At 31.8% G+C, this 22,117-nt stretch overlaps 1 protein-coding gene across 1 annotated transcript; it reads left to right on the forward strand.

Annotated features, from left to right (window-relative positions):
- Positions 1 to 802: 802 nt before the first annotated feature.
- On the forward strand, positions 803 to 19,414 carry LOC142241337 (uncharacterized). Its single transcript, XM_075313097.1, has 3 exons — positions 803 to 1,408; positions 15,331 to 15,472; positions 17,472 to 19,414. The coding sequence occupies exons 1-3, from the start codon at positions 1,383 to 1,385 to the stop codon at positions 18,144 to 18,146; spliced, it is 843 nt and encodes a 280-aa protein (XP_075169212.1). The 5' UTR covers positions 803 to 1,382; the 3' UTR covers positions 18,147 to 19,414.
- Positions 19,415 to 22,117: the final 2,703 nt, after the last annotated feature.

The following is a 22,117-nucleotide window of genomic DNA, read 5'->3' on the forward strand; positions in this document are numbered from 1 at the left end:
GGATTATAAGTAGGGGTGTTCACGAATAGGTAGCCATATAAGCAGGCATTCACTACTTACCCGAACAAGCGGGTAATGTCTGTTTTTTTTTTTTGAGAACGTGATTTTCAATTTCTCAACTTGAATATTACCCTAATCCTTTGAAAGAATATTTGAAACATTGCTGAAATTTAACATTTTTAAACGTTTGCGTATTTTGAGGCTGCTTGTCAAACGAAAAAACGCCCTCTATTTGCCACAAGTGTCCCCAAATCCAAAAAAAATTGGCAGGAGTAATGTTGGTAGGTATAGGTAGAGTGACGGGCTCAGTCCGACTTTAATATTTTAAGGTGAGTATTACGTTCGTTTTTTTTCACCAAAATACTAAATGAGTAAAAATATATATATAAAGATGATTACATTTTTATCAAGTCTTGTTAAATTATGGATGGAAAACGTGCAATGTATTGATTGCGAAAAATTTAATATTTCTAAATTAATTGATTAAAAAAGTAACCGTCGAAATGAGCTAGTTTTCAGCTTGAAAACTGAATATAGTACTTACTTTTACATCAAAATGTAGTAAAGTAAATATCTCACAATAGCGATACCAATAAGATTTTTTCTTTTCGCATTTACAAGACGCGTGGCAACATAGATAGTAGGCAACACTCATACCTTTTCGATTTCTAATTACAATGGATGAAAAATCGATTAATTTGCATATATAGCTCGATGACATTATCGAATTTGTTTTTCGATAACCTCTAACGATAAACAACATCGATAGTGGTATATAAACAAACTCAGCTGTCAAAAGACGTCATTTTCAAACAAGCTACTGCGGCGTACGTGGAGTGTCGGAACAAGTTTAGCGATTCGTCTCGGAAAATTGATTATTAGAAGAAAAAAAAAACACACAAATCCCGTATATATTCTTTTTTAAATCTACACTACTGAATTTCCAGAAGAATTAAACGTCGCTTTAGTCGAAATAAAGAATAGAACATTAATTAGAAAAAAATATCAGAAATTTTGTTCTCAATTCGGAAAGAAAAAAAAAACAAAAGACACACACGTAAACGAGTGGGGCGTTGGATAGTGGATAAAACAAATAAATCATCAAGCTCAACATCTCTCTCACCAGCTCTGGTTAATGGATATTAATACATACAAAAAAAAAATTATAAGAAAAATATTTCGTAATTCGTAACACCAGAAACAAATTCACGGAATTTTTTTTTAACAAAAAAAGTGAAAGTGTAAAATTCCATTTGAAATAAAATCAAAACAGTAAAAAAGGCGGAATAAAGACTGACCTCAAAAACAGGTGCCTAGCAAAGGAAAAAACTTGTAAAAAATTATTTCAAAATTACCCTAAGCATCATCACACCAGCAACAAAATGAACGGATACACAGACAGCACACGGTAAGTTGGCCAATAATACCCCACTTTTATAAAACGGAAAGAAAGACATGGAACAGCTATGGGGGATATGGAAGGCTAATATTTATCAGATGTTTTGATTGAATTATAAATCCAAAATATGGATAGTCAATTCTCTTGGACCCATTATTGTGGGCTTATCTATATTTTTCGGACTTCAAAAAGAATGCAGCAATTTTTAGTTTCTCTTTCGTTTAACTGGTGGTCGGTGGTCTGACTGTAGTAAACTTTTGTAAGAGCTTTATGGTCTACCCATACAATCATAAGATGGAAACGTAGTAGTCAGCACAGAAAATTTGAAAAAAACCTAGTAACCCACCTTTACCACTGGTAACCAAAAGTCAGCACAGTCAATGTTTGGCCGGCAGTCTTTGCTCCAGACTTGGTCCGGTTACCGGCACCCTGTATTTGAGTCTAACTCCATTTCTTCAAAAATCAGTATCAATAAATTTTTATAAAAAAATTTCTAACCACTGTATTGCCCCTCCCTTAACCATAATGTCCCCCTCTTTCCGCCTCTATCCAAGCTATGCACTCACCATCATATGTTTCGATAAAAAAAAAAACAGCGTACTCATCAAAAAGCAAAAAAACTGAAGAAAATATCGTACGATACGGAGTGCGGAGTAAAGTAGAGGAAAGAAACCCAAACACAAATATACTCAGCTGACGTCGTCCACCACCATTAACTCAAACAAGCTACCAAGCAAGCCAAACACTTTACTCTTCCCGCCACCCCAAGTGGTTTTTGGGGGCCAAATAGCGTTGTTCTGCTGCCAGCAAATGCAGCAGCAGCAGAGTACAATGGATGATATGACACAATCCTCCCAATTCCCATCATCGAACGTAAATAATTCTCACAAACGATCGATATTAGATGAGAGTTGAGCTATAGATGGTGATAATGATGATGATGGTGTCGAGTGTAAAGGCCTGTGTCAACATCACTTTAGGGAAATTATGGAAGATACTTTCCATTATCCACTCATTTTGAAGATCTATGTAAATAAAATTATGAATTAAATGATCACCATTAGTTTGGTGGTACCTAGAATGTAAATGGTGCCTCCTATCTAATGTAGCTGTAGGTATTCTACACCCCCTCCCTCACCTTCCACTGATCGTATCATTCACTTTCATTTGATTTAGTTAGTCTCGGCTGATTTGCAAAAATTATTGCCTTTGAGAGCCAAAAAAAAATTAACTCACGCCACCCGCAGATGCTTTGTTTTATTTAGGAATAAATGTTTGTAGAATATATGGTGGCTGGTTGTTTAATAATGGCTCTGTGTGCCGGTGATGAGGTACAGTAGAGAGAAAAAGGGAAATATTGATACACAAATACAAACATACATACAAAATGGTCGAGCTATACCCATAAAATGTTTAGAGTTTTTTTTTCTGGTGTGTGAAGGAATGTACAATCTGGATATTTTAATATTCTATAGGAGAAATATAAAATATATTTCTTCCAATATACATGTATGGAAATGCATAAAGTGTTTACATTAATTTCTATATAGGCATGTAGTGTGGGTTAAGGTTTCCTATGGCTGGGATCTAAGAAGATGATAACAAACAAATGATTATATCTTAGGTAAAGAAGCTCTGTAGCATGTTTTTGGAGATATACACTCACTAGGTTTGCTGGGAGACAAGCATTTGTTGTTGTTGACAAAGTGTCAAATGTATAACCCAACAAAACGTAAGATTTATAATAATATGTGTTTTACCTCCCTCATTCACTTTATACTTCCAAAATCCACTGTACCCAGATTTCAAATGTCATTTGCCTTTAAAAAAGGAATTGTAAATCTACTTTTAGTGGATCGTGAGCCTAATGTGTATGGACTATTATAGGCTCTCCCTATTACGATCAAAACCCATTTTTCGAGGTTTGAAATGTCGTTTTTTTAAAGTCATATGATAGTTGAAACCCAATTTGATTTTAACAAATAGCAAAATACTATTCAATCAAGATATAAATTTAAATATCAAAATTTAATATTCATTTAGAAAAGAATTTCCAATATTTTTAATACCAAATTGTAGGAAAAAATTCGGTACTCTCGGGCTTCAATTCACTTTCAATATGAACTTCTCACTACAGAGGAAGGTGAATTCTTTGTTGCGCTAAGTGTTTGAAAATTTTTTATATGCCAATATTATAGCCCATTCACATTAGGCTCGAAATCTACTAAAAGTGGATTTGAAAGGAAAATGACAGTTGAAATCTAGTTGAAGTGGATTTTGGAAGTGTAATGTGTAGAAGGTAGTATACATTTTGGAGATGTCCTATTCTGATGATTGTCCAAAATATACATTAGAATTACTTGTGCTTTTCCCCCATGTTCCCAAATTCGGAATCGCAAATCGCACAATTTTCGTTTGGCAATAATTTCTTAACCCTGAGACTTTTATACGTAACCCTCTAATGCCCAAGCCCGCCTTTAGGCGGTCTTCATTTAATAAGGAAGCTTTTAGTAAAACATACCTTAAGACAACAAAAATGGGCACAATAAATAGAAAACTTATTTGAAACTATTCAAGAGGCTTTGCAGCATATGCTGAATTTTACCGTATAAATTTTTCTTGCTTAGTTCTCTTGCTTTAGTGTCGTAAACATAGAAAATTTAATCAGCTGCCAAAAAGTTGGGGCATTAGAGGGTTAAATCTTGGCAATATATTTCTCTTTAATGAGAAGTTTAAATTAAAATTGTATTTGAGTCCAAGAGTATCTCTATTTTATATGTTCGAATTTTGGAACTTGGGGGGTTTATTATAATTTATTTATAAAATGACATTGATTTGTATCATGTTTGTTATATATTCATTGTTTATTTAGGATAATTGTGTCAAATATTTCTTTCCTGAAATTAAATTTTTGTTTATTGTTATTCATTTTTATCATTAAGTTATTTTAAAAAATTTTATTTTTGTTTCCATTTGATTGACCATACCATACTTTTAATCAATTCCAGTTTTTAATTTTTCAAATAAAAGCAACTTTAAATTTTCATTTACAAAATATTTTATTAAAAAAAGAAATATTTTACATCTTATTATCAGGTGTTCTTTCGAAATATTAAAATTTTCCTTCACTTACCATTTGATCATATCTTCAATTAATTCCGGTTTTAATTATTTTTTTTTTTGTTTTTTTTTTTGCAAATGACCCTTTTTTGTGTTTTCACTTGAACATACTTTCAATTCATTCCGGTTTGGTCTTTTTTCTTGTTTTCAACTGACCCCCTTTTTCATGTTTTTTTTTTTTTTTAATTTCTGGGGTTTATGAATTTGAAATTTAGAACTGTATAAGTAATTTAACAAATATTGCCGTAATAAAAAAATTCTCAACGAAAAAAAAGTGTAAACTTATTGACATATTGAAGTACAGCAAAATCTCGTTTAAACAGAAAGGATGTAATTATTGCTTATTTGCTACAACTTTTTAATATAAATATATTTTGGATGTAGTTTACTACAAAACATTATGTCAACGTGCTAGACCATATATGACCCAAATACTACACAATTCCTTGAATAATTGACTTAAAAAGTATACAAAATAAAATAATAATTTTATTTTTTTTAATTTGAGGCATTTACTTTAAAACTACACAAATATAATATAGATTTAATAAGCAAAAATAGAAAAAACTTAATAACAAAATACAATATAAACATCAACTGGACCAACCCCTTAAATAATATAACTTAAAAATATTTTATCTTTATTATATTATTATTTCTTTTAAAATTTTTTTAATATACGTGCCTTCATTAGTTCCAGTTTAATTATTAGCCCTATTTTGGTATGCGATAAAAAATCATATACAATTTGGTTATAGTCCCACAATTCACCAAAAAAATGAGAAGAAGCTAGAGCACATATATAGATTACATAGGGAGTCAAAGATATATTTCATAAAATCTTTATTAAAAATTTCTTTGAAAATATATTTATTTCTTAATTTATTATAATTACAAATTATAACAAACTTGTTTATACAAGGATTAGAAACTAGAGGCCATTGGTCTTTGAAAATTTAGTTTATTCTTTTACGATGGCTTACAACTTTAATGGAAATTGAGTGGTTCAAAATGTTTATGTGGTTAATTTGTTTATTTATTAAAAAAAAATTAATCATTTGGATAGCTTATTTAAAGCTATTGTATAGTCTTGGCTAGATCATTCTCTTCATATGTTATGATGCATCAGCTTTTACACCATTTTAATATTTATCACCATTAACATATTTATAAATTCCCAGAATTTAGTATATTTTTGTTTAAACAATTCAATTATAAATTTACTAAAAATCGATTGGTCTTATTGAAATTATATAGACTTTGATCAGTTACCAACTATTCAGTCATTGATTCTAGAACATTGGCCAATGACGTTAGAAATTCCAATGGCTATGACAATAATGTGTCATCTTCTGTGTTATTTTGTAAACAAAAACAGAAAATCACACCATTTATCTACACAACATGTTGTTTAGGAAAATTTCACCATAATTAGGTAATTAGTCATATACCACTAGATAGATGATAAGAAATTTCTGAATATGCCAATGTTACAGACAAACAAACATATACCACAATCCTACCTAGATATCTATGTGAATAAGCAAACCAATATTAGTTATTATGAAAAAAATAAACCTAAATAATGCTACCTTGAAATCCTAGAAAGGCTAAATCGAAAATCTTAGTTTCATGTGGATTTTTCCCCCCATAACTATCTCAGGAATTTTTCAGAAATACTCCAAATTGATTTCCTATATCCTATAGACTTAGATGTTTGGAGAGAAATATTAGACTTTAGACGTTGAAAAATCGAATACTAACAAATCGACTTAGTATGCTTTGAAATTATGGTAACTATTTATTAATTTTATGGGATTAGTCACCATGCTAAATTTCCAATATTGGTTTTATTTAAAAACAAAAAATACATACTAATGATAATAACAAGCGATAAGAGAACTTTTAAATTTATCACCAGCATCTTTGCATGACCTTTGGATAGATTACCCAGTAACTCGTGTATTTCCCCCAAAGACGTAATTAATGGCAATAATATTTACTTAAGAATTGGCCAATAATTTTGTTTTCAATTGTGGTACCCAAAATAATCCACAATGAAATTCATTGAAAATTAAATCACTATGTTTGTAAATAACGACACTACCACAACATTTCATCCTTTACACAAGATGACGGTGTACACAGATCATTGTTTTTGTTGAACACTGTGTCGAATTGTTTGTGGACTATTGCTACAAATGTTTCACAATTTCTATGAGGCAAAAAAAAAAAAAAAAAACAACAAACAAATAAAATACTCTTGCTGGACTCTTGTGTGGTAAATATCAAAAGACCACTGTACTGAGACGTCAAAGCCAACAGTAAGCAGCTGCTGCGCTAACGCCACGCTTTGAAGCTCAGCCTGTCGCTCGTGTTGTAGTATGAGGTAGAAATAAAATCAGGTCATCCACCACCAGCAACACCCCAAAAACACCATACAGAAGAAGAAAAAACCAAAAAATAAACAGACATCAGCCGATTCTGTACCAAGAAAAAAAAAACAAAAACACACAAAATTGCAACCACCATATCTATCCCCTGCTCCTGCTGGTGGTGGTCTATACCCTGTTTTTTTTATTTTGTTTTGTCAAAAATTGTATGGTGTGTTGGACTGAGCTGTACATACTACATATTCTCTTTTGGGGTGTGTTCTGTGGTGATGTACTATAAGTCCCTGTCCCGTACCATTTAATGGCCACCTTAAAATCAGCCGATTTTCATGTTGTATTCTATGGCCACAAAGCGCATGAGCCATAAGGAACAGCTGACAAATAATTTCTTTTGTATTAACAATGCCCTCACATAGAATCGGTACTAAATTTCGGGGATTTTAGGAACTTTAAAAAGGACGATTATTAAGGACTTTTGGAAAAACAAAAAACTAAACTGGTAACTTAAAATTTTGGGCCACATAAGATTTACCGGTGTATGAAGAAATCTTCATTCCCACTGACCACTACATTTATAATTTCTATTGTTTTCCCCCCTCACATAATCAAAAGCAGAGAAGCAACGTTGCATGAAATTTTGGTTTGTTTGGCCCCCAAAAAGCTATTTGCGTCATTAGTTTTGTCTTTGATGGTTGGTGTTTGTGGTAGCCTCTACCATCAGTCAAGCTTTTCTTTCGTTAATCTTCATGAAATGAAGTAACAAGCCCACACAAAACTATTCCTCTTGTACTCCCTCCTCTCATAATTCCATAAAAAATTAGCTTGTGGCAAACCAATAAGAGACGTCTTATTGTCTGATGTCAAATAAAAAGTGGCGTGTTTTCCTTGTGCTTCTTGATAGCTATAATGGTATGAATGAATGAATGAATCTTTGGATGGGATGGGATGACAATGGATAGGTACTTTCGAGATTCTTTGGACAAAGATGAATTCTTCCCATTGCTTGGTTTTTTGCTTAGTCTACTCCTAATTGATATAAAGTGATTTAGATTACCAGTCACCAGCAAGAGGAAAGTTTTAAAATTTGTGAGCATTTGATTGCATGCCATTGTCTGCTTTATTAGAGATACAATTAAACAATGAAAGTAACAACTAAAAATATAGTCTACATATTGTGTTTAATTCGTTTTTTAAACTCAAGAATATAATAAACAAATTTTTTTATATCATACACTTGGCTACCCACTGGGAGGTTTGCAATTGAGATTTTGTTATGGAAGTTGTGTCAATTTCGTAACTTATTTAAGTACTTTAGTAACTATTACAAAATTATATCATGAAATTTCTTAGGTAAGCATAAGGCTTTCTTCCCATCGTGTATGTCTATGAGATGGTGGTGGCTAAGGTGACATTGGCATTGAGTGTGGTGGTGTATAGGTCAGTTATCAATGCCTTTCGACGTCATGCATCATTCGATAAAATTTGCTATTTATAAGAAATGTCGATAGAATAATGTCTTTTTATTGGCCAAGGCGATGATAATATGACCTTGATATGACTCCTAGTTTTTGTTGATGTTTCAACGGTCATAATAACAAATTTTGCCAATGGTTCAATAATGTCTTAAACAATTATCAAAAAATTATCAATTTTTTTTTTCAAATACCAAAAAATGTTTAATGGTGTTCAAATTCATCAATGGTGCTATTATCTTTGAACCAAGTAAAACTTCTTCATAAATGCTGCCTCACATTCTTCTAATTGGGTTATAAAGAATAGCTTCCCTATATCCTTCGTAATACATTTTAATATTGAATTATTTTGTCAAATTGGCTTTCGAAGTAATTTCATTTTTTTTTATTTAACCCAACTATATTTTATTTGAATTGTCCTACTTAAATGTTTCTGGGAAGTTAGGAGTAAAGGTAGAATTACATGCCATGCGTTCAATGTGTACAAAGCTCGAATATTCTGCCGCAAATAGAAAAAAATCAACCCTTCCATCAACGCACAGATTGATGCATGGTGTGTAATTCAACCTTAACGTTGTTGGAAACATTTTCAAAAATTTTCGTTTTAGAAAGCATTTTAAACATCTTGGGTTAATGTAACAATGGATTGAAAAGATTCGCTGTATAGTCAATACCCAGAAATATGCGAGATAAACCCTCAATTAATTATTATTTTTTTTTAATTTGGTAGAGACATTTCTTTGTCAACAAAATATAAATACTATAATTAATTGATATATTAAAAACGAATTATACTAATAATTATCCACCGGTACAAAAAAAAATAATCCCTGTGATCACGAGATTTTATGTAATCCCACAGTCACGTTTAGAAAATGTATGGTATTACTCAGGAACTATATTATTAAAATAATTTTAAATACTAAGCGGCTAACGTAAATGGAAATTAATTTGATTTAAAATAAAATTAACAAGTTTATTAAAAGTATAGGAAGTTGATAAAAACAGACACATATTTAATTCCTGCTATAGATGTTTTTAGATTATTTCAATTTGAACTACCATTATAGCTGGTTGCAAATTGTAGATCAACACATTACCTTAGACGGTTTCCCTCTATTAATGGAAATGTAATGGAATGTAAATTTACGATAATTAATTTGCAATTACATTGTTTTCCCCCCACATAGCGTAGGTCATTGTTGTTGTTATATTAAAAGAAAATTCCTTTAAAAACCTGTCAACAAAACAGGTAAGCAGTAACACAAATCACATATGTCATTAAATATGGAGTAGAATCGATTTTGTCATTCGTGGCCTGCCATTTAAGACATTTCCTTTGTGGCAATTATTTCCATCAACATATAGTCCATGAAAAGGGACATTATCATAATTGGGTATCGACTACTACGTAGTTGGATAATGTTGAGTTCTATAGAGCGTCATTGTTATCAATGTTTGATGGGCTGGCTGTATGGTCAAGTGTAAATTACGTTTAAGTATTTTACAAAAACTGATCACGATGTTGGTGCGTGCTATATATGTGCGTACAAAATGCTTCGCTTCTCGCTCTCTCCCTCTCTCTCTCAATATATATTGAATGTCAACTTCTGACTAACTTGATGGTTGATGGCAGGGACAGATGAAGTGGGTAGACTGAAGCATTTGGTGTGTGATACGCGTGCACACACGCACCAAATGGGCAAGTGTATTTGGTTGGTATCACCACACGCATAGAGCACGATGTAAAGTGTCTGTCCATATGTCTGGCCGTCTGTCTAAATGTCTGCTCAAAAAATCTTAAACCCCTTTCCTCTCTCCAATACCCATATACATACAAACATATGTAATAAGTGTCAAGGTATTGAAATATACTCTTTAAGAAATTACATACAAGAATTTGGTCATTCTTTATATTCACTATCTTATCTTAATGGAGAGTGAGAGGCAATGGGAAAAGGGGAAATTTTATTATTTTCCCAAGCATTGGGAAAAATCCGACTAATCTATATTCCCCGTATTTTTACTCTTTGGGAAATTTTATTTGTCACAATTATTGCCCTAAATAATAGTTATAAATTCCATCATAAATAATCTAAATTCGAAATAACGCGTAGTCAATGTTATTAAAATCACAACAATTCGACGACTACACAAAGAAAGAACGTCAGTCTAATCAGGTGATAATCATGTATATCATTTATTGACTGTATGAGGTTTAGTTTTGCTTCAAATTGGCTCTTAGCCAAAATTGGCAAGTGGCAATGCCAATACAAAATCTGCAGCCATCTAAGACCATATAACAAAAAATGGATTTTAATCGAAATTTGATTTGATATCATTCCACTATTTGAGAACTTAAACTAGATTCCATAATTACTTTAGATTTTATGATAAAAAAGTTAACAGTTTTTAGTTTAAGTGTTTCTTGGTTCTTGCGCCTCCTTTGATTAAAATATCATTCTATGTGGGTGATTAGATAGAGACCGGAGAGGGTATGGCAAAGAGCCATTGGAGGTTTCTATATAGAGAAATACTCTTTATTTAAAGAAATCCCACAAGTGTTGATGATTTGATTTGAGAAAAAAAAAAACAATCTAAGAAAACTAATTTCTTCCATATGGCAAAAATAAAAACGCCCAATATAGGAATGTGAATGGGAATACAAAACGAGGATGAAATCTATTTGTATAAAATTTAATATTTTATACAAATATTTAATATTTTTTTATAATATACAATAGATATGAAAATATATTCCCTGCAATGGATATTTGAAGAGTATATTTATGTGAGACATTTGTTGTTCTTTTATAAAGCTACCAAATATTGTCACCGAGGAATGTTATTGGAAATATTGTTATTAGACAGTATAGAACCGACTTGCTATCTTCTTGAAAGTTTAATACCATGTTGAATTTCATTTCAATTATTTTATACCCAGCAAAAACTGGGTTAGCACTAGTGATTCTTCCACACTGAAAAAAAACAGTGAACCCACCAGAAAGAAAACATTTAGTTAATCTTAGAAAATTTTTAATATTTTTAGAAAATTAAAAATTTAATTTGTTTTCTCTCGCTCAGTACGGAATCCGCAAATCATTATACCATTTATTCATTGTTCCACATTTGAGAGATCATTTGTGGTATCCATAGCCAGGATATGGAATGCCTTGCCGATAGTGCTCAGGAATTTCAATTTCACGGTTGTTCAGTTCAGGAATGAATTGTTGCTTAGATTCCAAAATGAGTAATTGATAATGTTTATAGTAGCTAAGGGTCTCATTAACAGGGATATATATAGTTGTCGCCCGAACCTTAAGCCATATATATGAATAGATAAATAGTTATAGATAGCCATAATTGGTCATGTTAATCAATGGAATTAATATGTATTTATTTGAATTTAGTACTTTTATAGTGATATATAGAATTAAGATTTACTAAAAAAAAAAAAAAAATCAAAAACTTACTACTTGTAGTATTAGCTGGGATTTAGAAATAATAACTTACCTGTGTAGACCAAAAGTGATTCCTTTTATTAATACTAGTAACTAAATTAAATGGTTCGAATCTTGCTGAGACCCTCTATTTTTAAAATTATTTTTTTATTATTAAACTTTAATTAATTAAATTTTTCTTGAAAATTTGTTTTTTTTTTTCTTGACATTTTTTTAAATAGAATAACCTTTACAGCGATTGTGGGCACCGTTAATAGTAGCGAAAATTACATTTCAGAAAAAATTGCAACATATTAATTAATAATGCCAATAAAATATACCCTTGTTTTCTTAAGTTGTATGGTACATCATTTTTTTGCCAAATTACATCAATTATATCATTGGAGAGAAGTTCACCATTGTGGTATCACAAAGGACTGAATAGTCTAAGTGAAAAAACACAATGGACTGAATAGTCTAAGAAAAAAAAGTTAAAATTAAACCGAAACAAACATATCCTTTTGTAACTGTGTGGGATCTCTGAGCGGCTAGTTTGCTAATAATATTGAAATTAAATCTTTTTATAAAATCGGTTAGACAAGGGACAATCCCTTCAATTTAAAACGCCTTCTACGCCCTTAGCTCTGATCAAGTCTAAAGAGTGACTAGATTGATTTGTCTATTTTTCCTAAATGAGATATAATTGTAACAAATGTTGACATTAATCTCTTCTTCAACTGTATAATTGTATTCAAAATCCCTAGGTTAGGTTAGGTGGCAGCCCTATGTGTCAGGCTCACTTAGACTATTCAGTCCATTGTGATACCACATTGGTGAACTTCTCTCTTATCACTGAGTGCTGCCCGATTCCATGTTAAGCTCAATGACAAGGGACCTCCTTTTTATAGCCGAGTTCGAACGGCGTTCCACATTGCAGTGAAACCACTTAGAAAAGGTTTGAAACCCTCAGAAATGTCACCAGCATTACTGAAGTGGGATAATCCACCGCTGAAAAACTTTTTGGTGTTCGGTCGAAGCAGGAATCGAACCCACGACCTTGTATGTATGTATGCAAGGCGGGCATGCTAACCATTGCACCACGGTAGAATGGTTAAATCCCCAAATGAAAGCCATTGTGGTACGGGCTTGACTTCAGTACAAATTATTATCCATCCCTAATTCGGACGAATTCTAAATTCGATGAATCATAACCTTCAGTAATGCTGGTTAGTAATGTAACCAGAATATTTATGAGATAAACCTTCGCGGGAAAAAAGGGTCTGTTGTCCCTGCCAAACTGGGATTGATCGCATAATCATCATATGAAGGTTGCTATTTAGATAGATGCCTCAATTTGGTCTTTCTAAGCGGGGCTAAATAACGGAATGTGGTCTTCCACCAAGTACAATACTAGACTTACTCCACCTTTTCCCCTCATTATTAATACAACCGATCAGGTCCATGACTGATGAGTATAAATTTGGATTAGGAAATCCGCGAAGACATATTCGGCTTTTTCTCCGCTTAATAAGTAATAAGAGGACTACTCATCAACTCATGCATACATTCCATTGCCTCTTTAGGTACTTTGAATACTCATTTTCCCGTGTGTTACCAAACTATGCCCTTTATTAGAAAAATTGTGGCACTCTGCTCCTCTTTTCATCGATATCAAATTTTATTAGAAAGTTGAAAAAGTGGACAAATGACTCTGATATTAATAGACTCAGGATATTATTCTAAGTCGATCAGAATATATAAATTAAAGGTAACGACGAATATTTCTGGAAAACTTACCTTCAAGCACATGAAAATTTTGAAAATCATTTTTTTTTTTAAATTTAAATTTCGCCTATTGTTTCAAAGGTTAGTGCTTTCAAAACTCCCACTTTTAATATACCACATATATTTTTGGCTTTAAAAAATTAATTATTAAAATGCTATTATCCACAAATATAGCTGTTATATAAGCTACTAATGTCCCATATTGGTAACTTTCCTTTATATCTTTCTATGGCCATGCGTCTAGAGTGGTCTGGTCTTGGCAACTTTCACACTTCATTCTAAAATTTACTGTAAAATGATTCAATAGCCATTAGTCTGTCAGCTTCCTACAAATGCCAACCGAATTACATCAGGTGTAGACACCATCATCATATGTGAAGGTATAAATGTTCCTTCCTTCCGTTTATCAAGGTTATGCGTTACTTCACAGCTCATAACTAGACAATTTAAGACAAAACGTAGACATCATAGCCATTGGCAAAATGTAAAACTTACAAAAAGTAAAGGGTGTGATGGTGAATGGTATCATCTGTTTTTGAACTTGGCCCTTAAACACACTTGGAAGCTCTAGAAATAGGTAGTAGCAAACTTGGCAAAGATGGCAAGTTGGCTGGAAGACAGACACATATAACCACGTATACAATTAAATTTCAGTTTCTTTATTCGAATGATGGTGGGGGGCCATTTCTTAGCTCGCTCTCTCAGTCTTTCTCCCTCTCTTATCTAGTATTTCTCTTGACTGAAATTCACATGGCTTATAACCAAGCCCCCTTTCAATGAAAGGCCTTAACTTTTTATGCTTGACAGTTTTTGTTTTTATTATGTGGCCATATACCATAGGTATCATCATCAACAGAATGATGTGTGTCGGCTATTGGCATGACATGTATGGCCATCACACGACACCTTTGGCATGTTTAATTAACCAAGAGACGTTATTTTAATAAAAACTCACACACACGCACACACGAACAAGGCTCAAATCGGTTCGATGACAAATTTAGAAAAGTGACCATTGGATTTTTGCTTACTATATAATGGAATCCAAGAAAGCTTTGTTAAAATTCAATACATTAAGCCCCCAACCAAAACCAAAATTTAAAAAAAATCATGATCATGATGATATTCAAATTTATAATCAAAATTTAACGAATATTTGAATGTTAACTGTTTGTCATTTTGGCGGAATTTTCGACTTTTTAATAATGGCTTTTGGCCAGCCAGAATGTCTAATTTATGCCAAAACCACCGCAACAGAACAATGCTAAGTGCTTAGAATCGGGGGAAAAAACCTGTTAATCATACATAGACAATGTATGTAAACTTTTGAGTGGCATTTTATTTTTCGTATCTTCTATTCGAAGATGGTCATCATGACCATGCCAATTTCAATTCCATTTATACAAATATTTGGATGAAAGATTTATGATTTATTTCAACACGGAAGTTTCTATTTATCTTTTGGAGTTCTCGAATAAAGTCTTCTTAAAAAAGCCAGACATAAAGACGACAATCTTGTTGAAGTTTTTAAGAGGTTATTGTTTTGTTTTTTTGTTTTTGTTCTAAACTAGCACTCTTAACACACGATATGGGATTATGGGATTTTTTTGTGATTAATATATTGAAAATTTTGTTCTATTGACCAATTATAATTTTAAGTCTTAATTATGTTGTCAGTTTATTAATGTTTAAATTTTTTGTATATCTCTTCCTCTTTGCAGAAACTGTTTGCGCCGCATAGCCCGTCATGAAGAACTTCATTTCTCCAAAGACAGTATTGTCAATATTATGGAGAAATTTGTGAAAACGGTTAATGTCATGGATGATACAATATTAGTTCCGTGCAGGCTCATGGACCGACAGGTAAGAATACAAAATAGAGATGAGAGTGCATAAAAATTTAGCCAAATCGCAAAATAGTTTTATAAAATAGGGAATTTGGAGATCCATCAGTGTAGTGCCAGGGTCCACGATAAAAGTTTCTTAAATGTTTATTTTCTCTCAATAATGCTGGGTGCTTAAAACTTCTCAGCTATAAAAGAACGGTCTCTTATCAGTGAGCTTCAATCATCTTTCATAGGTAAAAGAGTAATTCCCCAAAAGATATCTAACCTAGTGAATTTTTATTACGCCTTCTATTGGCTGTAAAATTAATATCAAATAAAATTTTAGGAAATCGTGTCAGGTTTTGTTATAATTTTGATTCTGAAAAAGTATATTAGTTGTGATCGAAGTTATTTACAAGCCACATCCTGCACTCTCGCACTACTTCTTGGTGAAACAGTCACTGTATTTTTCCTCAAAATTTCGATATTGAAAAAAAATCTGTGGAAGTGTTTTCAGCAAAGAATTATTTTTTTTTTCCTATTATTACTATTATATTGTTTTTTTTTTTATATATATTTTTAATGGCAATTTTCATGTTAGGTTTTAACTGCCAGTTAACAGAAAGAAAAATGGAAATATCTTTTCCCCGGTTAAGTTCGAGTTTAAGGTGGGTATTAAGATTGAGTTTAGCCGCTAAAATCGTCTTTTTTTTCACGATTACTTTTCTTTATAATCCATTTTAAGGAAGGAATACAAACTTTGTGAAAATTTGCTTTGGGCAATTCCCCATCAAGTTATAATACAATTTGCAACAAATATGTTTAATTTTATGGTGTTTTTTTACTGATTTAGTTTTCACTTTAGCTATTTTAGCGGCTAAACTCGAACTTAATACTCACCTTTAGCCGCTAAAATCGTAATTTTTTCACGATTACTTTTCTTTAAAAATCCACTTTATGGAATACAAACTTTGTGAAAATTTGCTTTGGGCTATTCTCCATCAAGTTATAATTAAATCTGCAACAAATATATATGATTTTATACCTTTTTTACTGATTTCACTTTAGCGAAAAAATTACGATTTTAGCGGCTAAACTCGAACTTAATACCCACCTTTAACCGAAAAATTTCCAGCAGTTAAGTTTCTAACTCGCATATGGAATATATACGCAAGATATGAGAGAGATATGTACATATCACGGTTTAAAAGTTCGTTGGTTAACGTAGCACTAACGCAGCTTCATGAAAATGGGGCTAAATCTTCTAAGCAGGAGTTAAAAACGTAAAACCCTACTGTTTTTAATAAAACATCAATGTCCCATTATCTTCAAATTTAAGATTTTCAAAATGGACGAAACAAATTTTAAAATCTACTAATCGATGTGTTCATGTTAGATAAAATCGAATTTCTGTTTAACAAAATTCGACTCTTATTTTTATTTATTTATTTTATTATTTAATTCGACTTTTTTCGCAACGAAGCCGAAATGTCGGCTCGGTTTGATTAAATAAAGATGAATATGAATATGAAATGACTACTTCCCTAAATTTAAATATGTTGAAAAATTTCTTTTTCCAAAGTAAAAGAGACATTTCGGCTTCTAAAAAATTATTAATTAACTTTTGTTATTTGTCAGATTCGCCTTGAAAATCTAAAACACGATTGTAGATTCGACTTTTGTTTGAACGCCAAGTCAAACCAATTTAGTTTCTTAAATTGGGGAATAAACCAATTTAGTTTCTTAAATTTGGGAAAATAAACTAAAAGACTTGACAAAAATTCGCAATGTAGCTTTAAAACCCGTGACGAATATTCGTTGTTTCAAGATTTTCAGAATCAACGAAACAATTGTGATTATCAAAATCGATGTTGGTTAAATTCGACTCCTCGACCATTGCCACCACCATTTACCGTAACGGAAAATTTCATCAAAAATTTTTCAAAAATACTGAATTCTCAGCCTACCTGAAATGTCACAAAGTCGAAAAAAGCCTATTTTTCTAAATTTGTCTTTGCTTTCTGATTTTTTTGCAGGTGGGTGATAGTACTGATATTATACCAACTCCTGGTAAAGATGTGACCTCCAATCAACACTCAATGTTACCATTTAACAATGGCAAACGTAATAATGTCAATTCTAAAAATGTCCACGAATTTCTACATTCTTCAGAGCTCTCTAATCTCTACAATGTCTTGAATGCCTTGAAAAATGAGCTATTGTGGACCGGTAAAGATGAATCTGAAGACTTGGATGAACAACCACAGACTTGTTTGGATATCAACGAAGCCAAGACTGAAAATATTTGCAATGCCTCTGCAAACAGCAACAGCACAACAATGACATCATCTGCATCATCTTCATCAGCATCATTGTCATCATCGTCGTCGTCGTCAAAGGGACATGTCAGACGTCCCTCAACTGCATCAATGGCCTCCATTGCCTCTGTAAGTCAACTAAGTGATTCTGAAAGTGATATTTCCAATGAAAACGACTCAGGCGTTGAATCGGAGAGTAATAAAAATGGCAGCAGCAGTAGCGAAGATGGTCATATACAGAACAAGAAACCAGCCAATGTTGATAAAGCCACCGAATTGGCCAAGCGATGCCGGAGACATTTGAATGGCTTGTATCAGTGCCTCGAACAAATGACAGAAGCAGCCAATTATTTGACTGCTCGATACCAAAGTGATATTGGTGGTCCCGTATAGGACAGTGAAATGTTGTAGAAATAGTAGTTAACACACACTAACTAACTATGATGCTAATGCTAATCATACAAAAAGCGGGGTTCGGGAATACTACTTCGCCAAAAAACAAATACTGGGGGTTCATGGTGTACTAGTTTAGTTTATAATTTTTAGTAGGTCTTAATCAAACGTGGTACATTTGAAAAATGCATGCTAAAAACACGTGAATTAAACACAAACAGAAAACCACATACACACACACACACACATATATACACAAAAACACATATACATATATACACACACACATGAAAATGGATATTAATATTTAGTTTAAGAAAACTATCATTAAAGGAAAACAAAAGCAAAAATATGTCATAGGTAATTTAAAATAGAGGTTGACAAAAAAAAAATAAAAAATAACCCTACAGCTTCAGCATAGCCTTTCTTTCTATGAACAGAATGGAAAGGCTCAAAACAAAAGGTAACAGAAGAAATAGAACAAGTTCAAAAAGATTACAGCGTTCTAAAATCGAAATTGGTCTATGAAACCAAGTGAATTGAGTAGAATTTGGAAAAACAAACATTAAAGGAACGCTTTAAGCTTGACTTGTTAGTCCAAAGCTAATGTGTTTTGGAATTGTTTGAGATAAAAAAGAGAAAGATGGACACGGCCCTAGGGCGAAATTATTTTATTAACAAAACTGTGTGATTGCATAAGGAACAGCAGTCTGAGATAATTAAAGTTCCTTTGTGAATTGTGACCCACCCCCCGTGTCATAGTCTTCCATCATATCAATACAGCTATAATTTCCATCCTGACGTGCAGACACCTCATAAGAAACTGAAAAATATGGAAAAATTGTATGTATATAACATTGGTTACATTTGGTTACATACAATGGCAGAGTCGTATGACCTTTTCTCGCAATCATTCACCCAAGTTGAAAAAAGAACGTGATAGTCTTTACTGAAATCTATAGCATTCCGTCAATTTTATTTTATTTAATATTTCTTCTTGTTATTTCATCACAAAAAAAATCTCATATTGTCTTTGATTTTAAAAAAGCTGTTTGGGTTTTATAAGTTTCTTGTTCACTATAATTGCCCATAGACATTTAGTTACACAGATCAACTTCTAAAAAAATTCAAATTGAAAAAAATTACACCGAAACACCCTAATGCACCCAATACCACCATTTACCAACCAACCAACTAACCGACCAACCACTCTTGTTATTGTTGATTTGATTGAAAACAAAATAAAAACAACTTTGTGATTTTCCAAATGTTATTGTTTAAGTGTTTTAGGACTTGGAAATCCTTTTGTAAACTCTATGGGGGAATCCATTCAATCGAAGGATTCCTTAGAGTTTGCAAAAAGATTTCTTCTTCTGCTAGCGAAACTCAAAGCCCATGTCATCCATCATAATCAACCATGATGGCATTTGACTAAAGCTTCTGGTGAAATTGTGAATGGTTTATATACCAATAATTATTTTTAAACATAGTCATGAATGGTTTTTATATTTAATAGTCAAAAAAAAAAAAAAAACAAAACAAAACAAAACAAAAAAATACGAAAAATTTTAAAAATAGAGGCCTATTCTTTTGTTTTTAGAAGAAACGTTACCAACCTCAGTAGTACGTTTTCAACAATTCAAAAAAAAAAAGAAATCTAATTTCTTTTAGTACTTTTTGTTGTAGCAGACTCCCCCTTGGGAGCTTCATACAAATATAAATGCGAACAATTATTCTTTAATTCCCAATTTTTTTTGAAATATTTTTTATTTTTAAAACAAATATTGGCTTTAATATGTATTGTATGTTTTTTTTTCTGTACAGATATAAATTTTGGTATAAATTGTATTCACTCCTTATACATTACATTATATATTTAAAACAAAAAACTTTAAGTTATTCAATTCTAATTTGTGAAAAAAAAAATGAATAAATTCTTAGATATATATAAAACAATGATTTATATATATTTACTTGTATATGTAATTATTATAATAATGTACTATGTATTTATGCCTGAAAACAAAAACCAACAAAGAAATGTGTATTTAATTGAAATGTAAACAAAACAAAAAAAATCAAACCAAACTCTATGTACAATTCTTTTTCCAAATATTAAGAATAAAATCCAAAAACCTATAATATCAAAACAAAAAATTATTAAAAAAAACACGCAACTTTGTTTTTTATTCATATTTCTTTTCCTTTACGTCATTTTTATCTATCGTCAAGTGGCTTTGTTACCAAGCCAGGTGGGGGAAAGTTTATAACAAAAAAAAAAACAACAACAACAACAACGAAAAATGATAAATGTCACATAACTAAGACATTTCATTTTTAGAGAGGATTTAAACAATACAATTTGACTGTGTTAATTCACACTGTACAACAAAATGGAAGACTCACGTGATTGTTTGAATATGTAATGAGAAATCGGGGATTTTGGGAGGAATTTCGATATTAACTGTGTTTTACATTTTTATATAGGGAATATCAAAAGTTTCTTAACCCTTTCACCGTCGAATTAAATCTAATGCTGAAAAATTTAATTTTTCTTCTGTTCTGTCTGCTTGTACACAGAAAAAAAAATCACGAAAACTTTTCCAATTAAAATCGTAATTAATGTTTATTTTTTTTTTCAACAAATTTTTTAATTGAAATCAAAATTGAAAACAAAAATTAATAGTATCAATTAATTTTTTATTTGGATCACTTAATTTTTTAAATTCAATAACAAAATTAATGGATCCAATTAATTTTTTAATTGAAATGTCTTCAATCACGCAAATGATAGTATCAATCACAGTTTTAATTGAGAATCAAAAAATAATTGATTTAATTAGAAAATTTCAATTAATTTTTTAATTTATTCAATTAAATTTCTAATTGATGTTGATTCAAATTTGGCACAACTATGTGTTTTGGCTCAGAATAGAAACCTATTGATTTTGGAAGAAATCGGTTCAGATTTAGATATAGCTCCCATATATATCTTTCGCCCGATATGGACTAATACGGTCCCAGAAGCCAGAGTTTTACCCCAATTTGGTTGAAATTTTGCACTAGGAGTACAATTAGTAGTGTAGTCAAGTGTGCCAAATTTTATTGAAATCGGTTCGGATTTAGATATAGCTCCCATATATAGCTTTCGCCCGATTTACACTCATATGACAACAGAGGCCAATTTTTTGCTCCGATTTAGTTGAAATTTTGCACAGGGAGTAAAATTAGCATTGTAGCTATGCGTGCCAAATTTGGTTGAAATCGGTTCAGATTTAGATATATCTCCCATATATAGCTTTCGCCCGATTTACACTCATATGACCACAGAGGCCAATTTTTAACTCCGATTTAGTTGAAATTTTGCACAGGGAGTAGAATTTGCATTGTAGCTATGCGTGCCAAATTTGGTTGAAATCGGTTCAGATTTAGATATAGCTCCAATATATAGCTTTCGGCCGATTTACACTCATATGACCACAGAGGCCAATTTTTTGCTCCGATTTAGTTGAAATTTTGCACAGGGGGTAAAATTAGCATTGTAGCTATGCGAGCCAAACTTGGTTGAAATCGGTTCAGATTTAGATATATCTCCCATATATAGCTTTCGCCCGATTTACACTCATATGACCACAGAGGCCAATTTTTAACTCCGATTTAGTTGAAATTTTGCACAGGGAGTAGAATTTGCATTGTAGCTATGCGTGCCAAATTTGGTTGAAATCGGCTCAGATTTAGATATAACTCCAATATATAGCTTTCGGCCGATTTACACTCATATGACCACAGAGGCCAATTTTTTGCTCCGATTTAGTTGAAATTTTGCACAGAGGGTAGAATTAGCATTGTAGCTATGCGTGCCAAATTTGGTTGAAATCGGTTCAGATTTAGATATAGATCACATATATATGTTTTTCTGATTTCGACAAAAATGGTCAAAATACCATTTTCCTTGTAAAATAGCCACTTCT

This window comes from Haematobia irritans, chromosome 5 (genome assembly GCF_050003625.1).
Source record: "Haematobia irritans isolate KBUSLIRL chromosome 5, ASM5000362v1, whole genome shotgun sequence".
Taxonomy (NCBI): domain Eukaryota; kingdom Metazoa; phylum Arthropoda; class Insecta; order Diptera; family Muscidae; genus Haematobia; species Haematobia irritans.

Coding starts and splice junctions, on each gene's coding strand:
- LOC142241337 (XM_075313097.1), top strand. CDS start 1,383: ATGAACGGATACACAGACAGCACACG. Junction 1,409..15,330: donor GGATACACAGACAGCACACG/GTAAGTTGGCCA, acceptor TCCTCTTTGCAG/AAACTGTTTGCGCCGCATAG. Junction 15,473..17,471: donor GCAGGCTCATGGACCGACAG/GTAAGAATACAA, acceptor ATTTTTTTGCAG/GTGGGTGATAGTACTGATAT.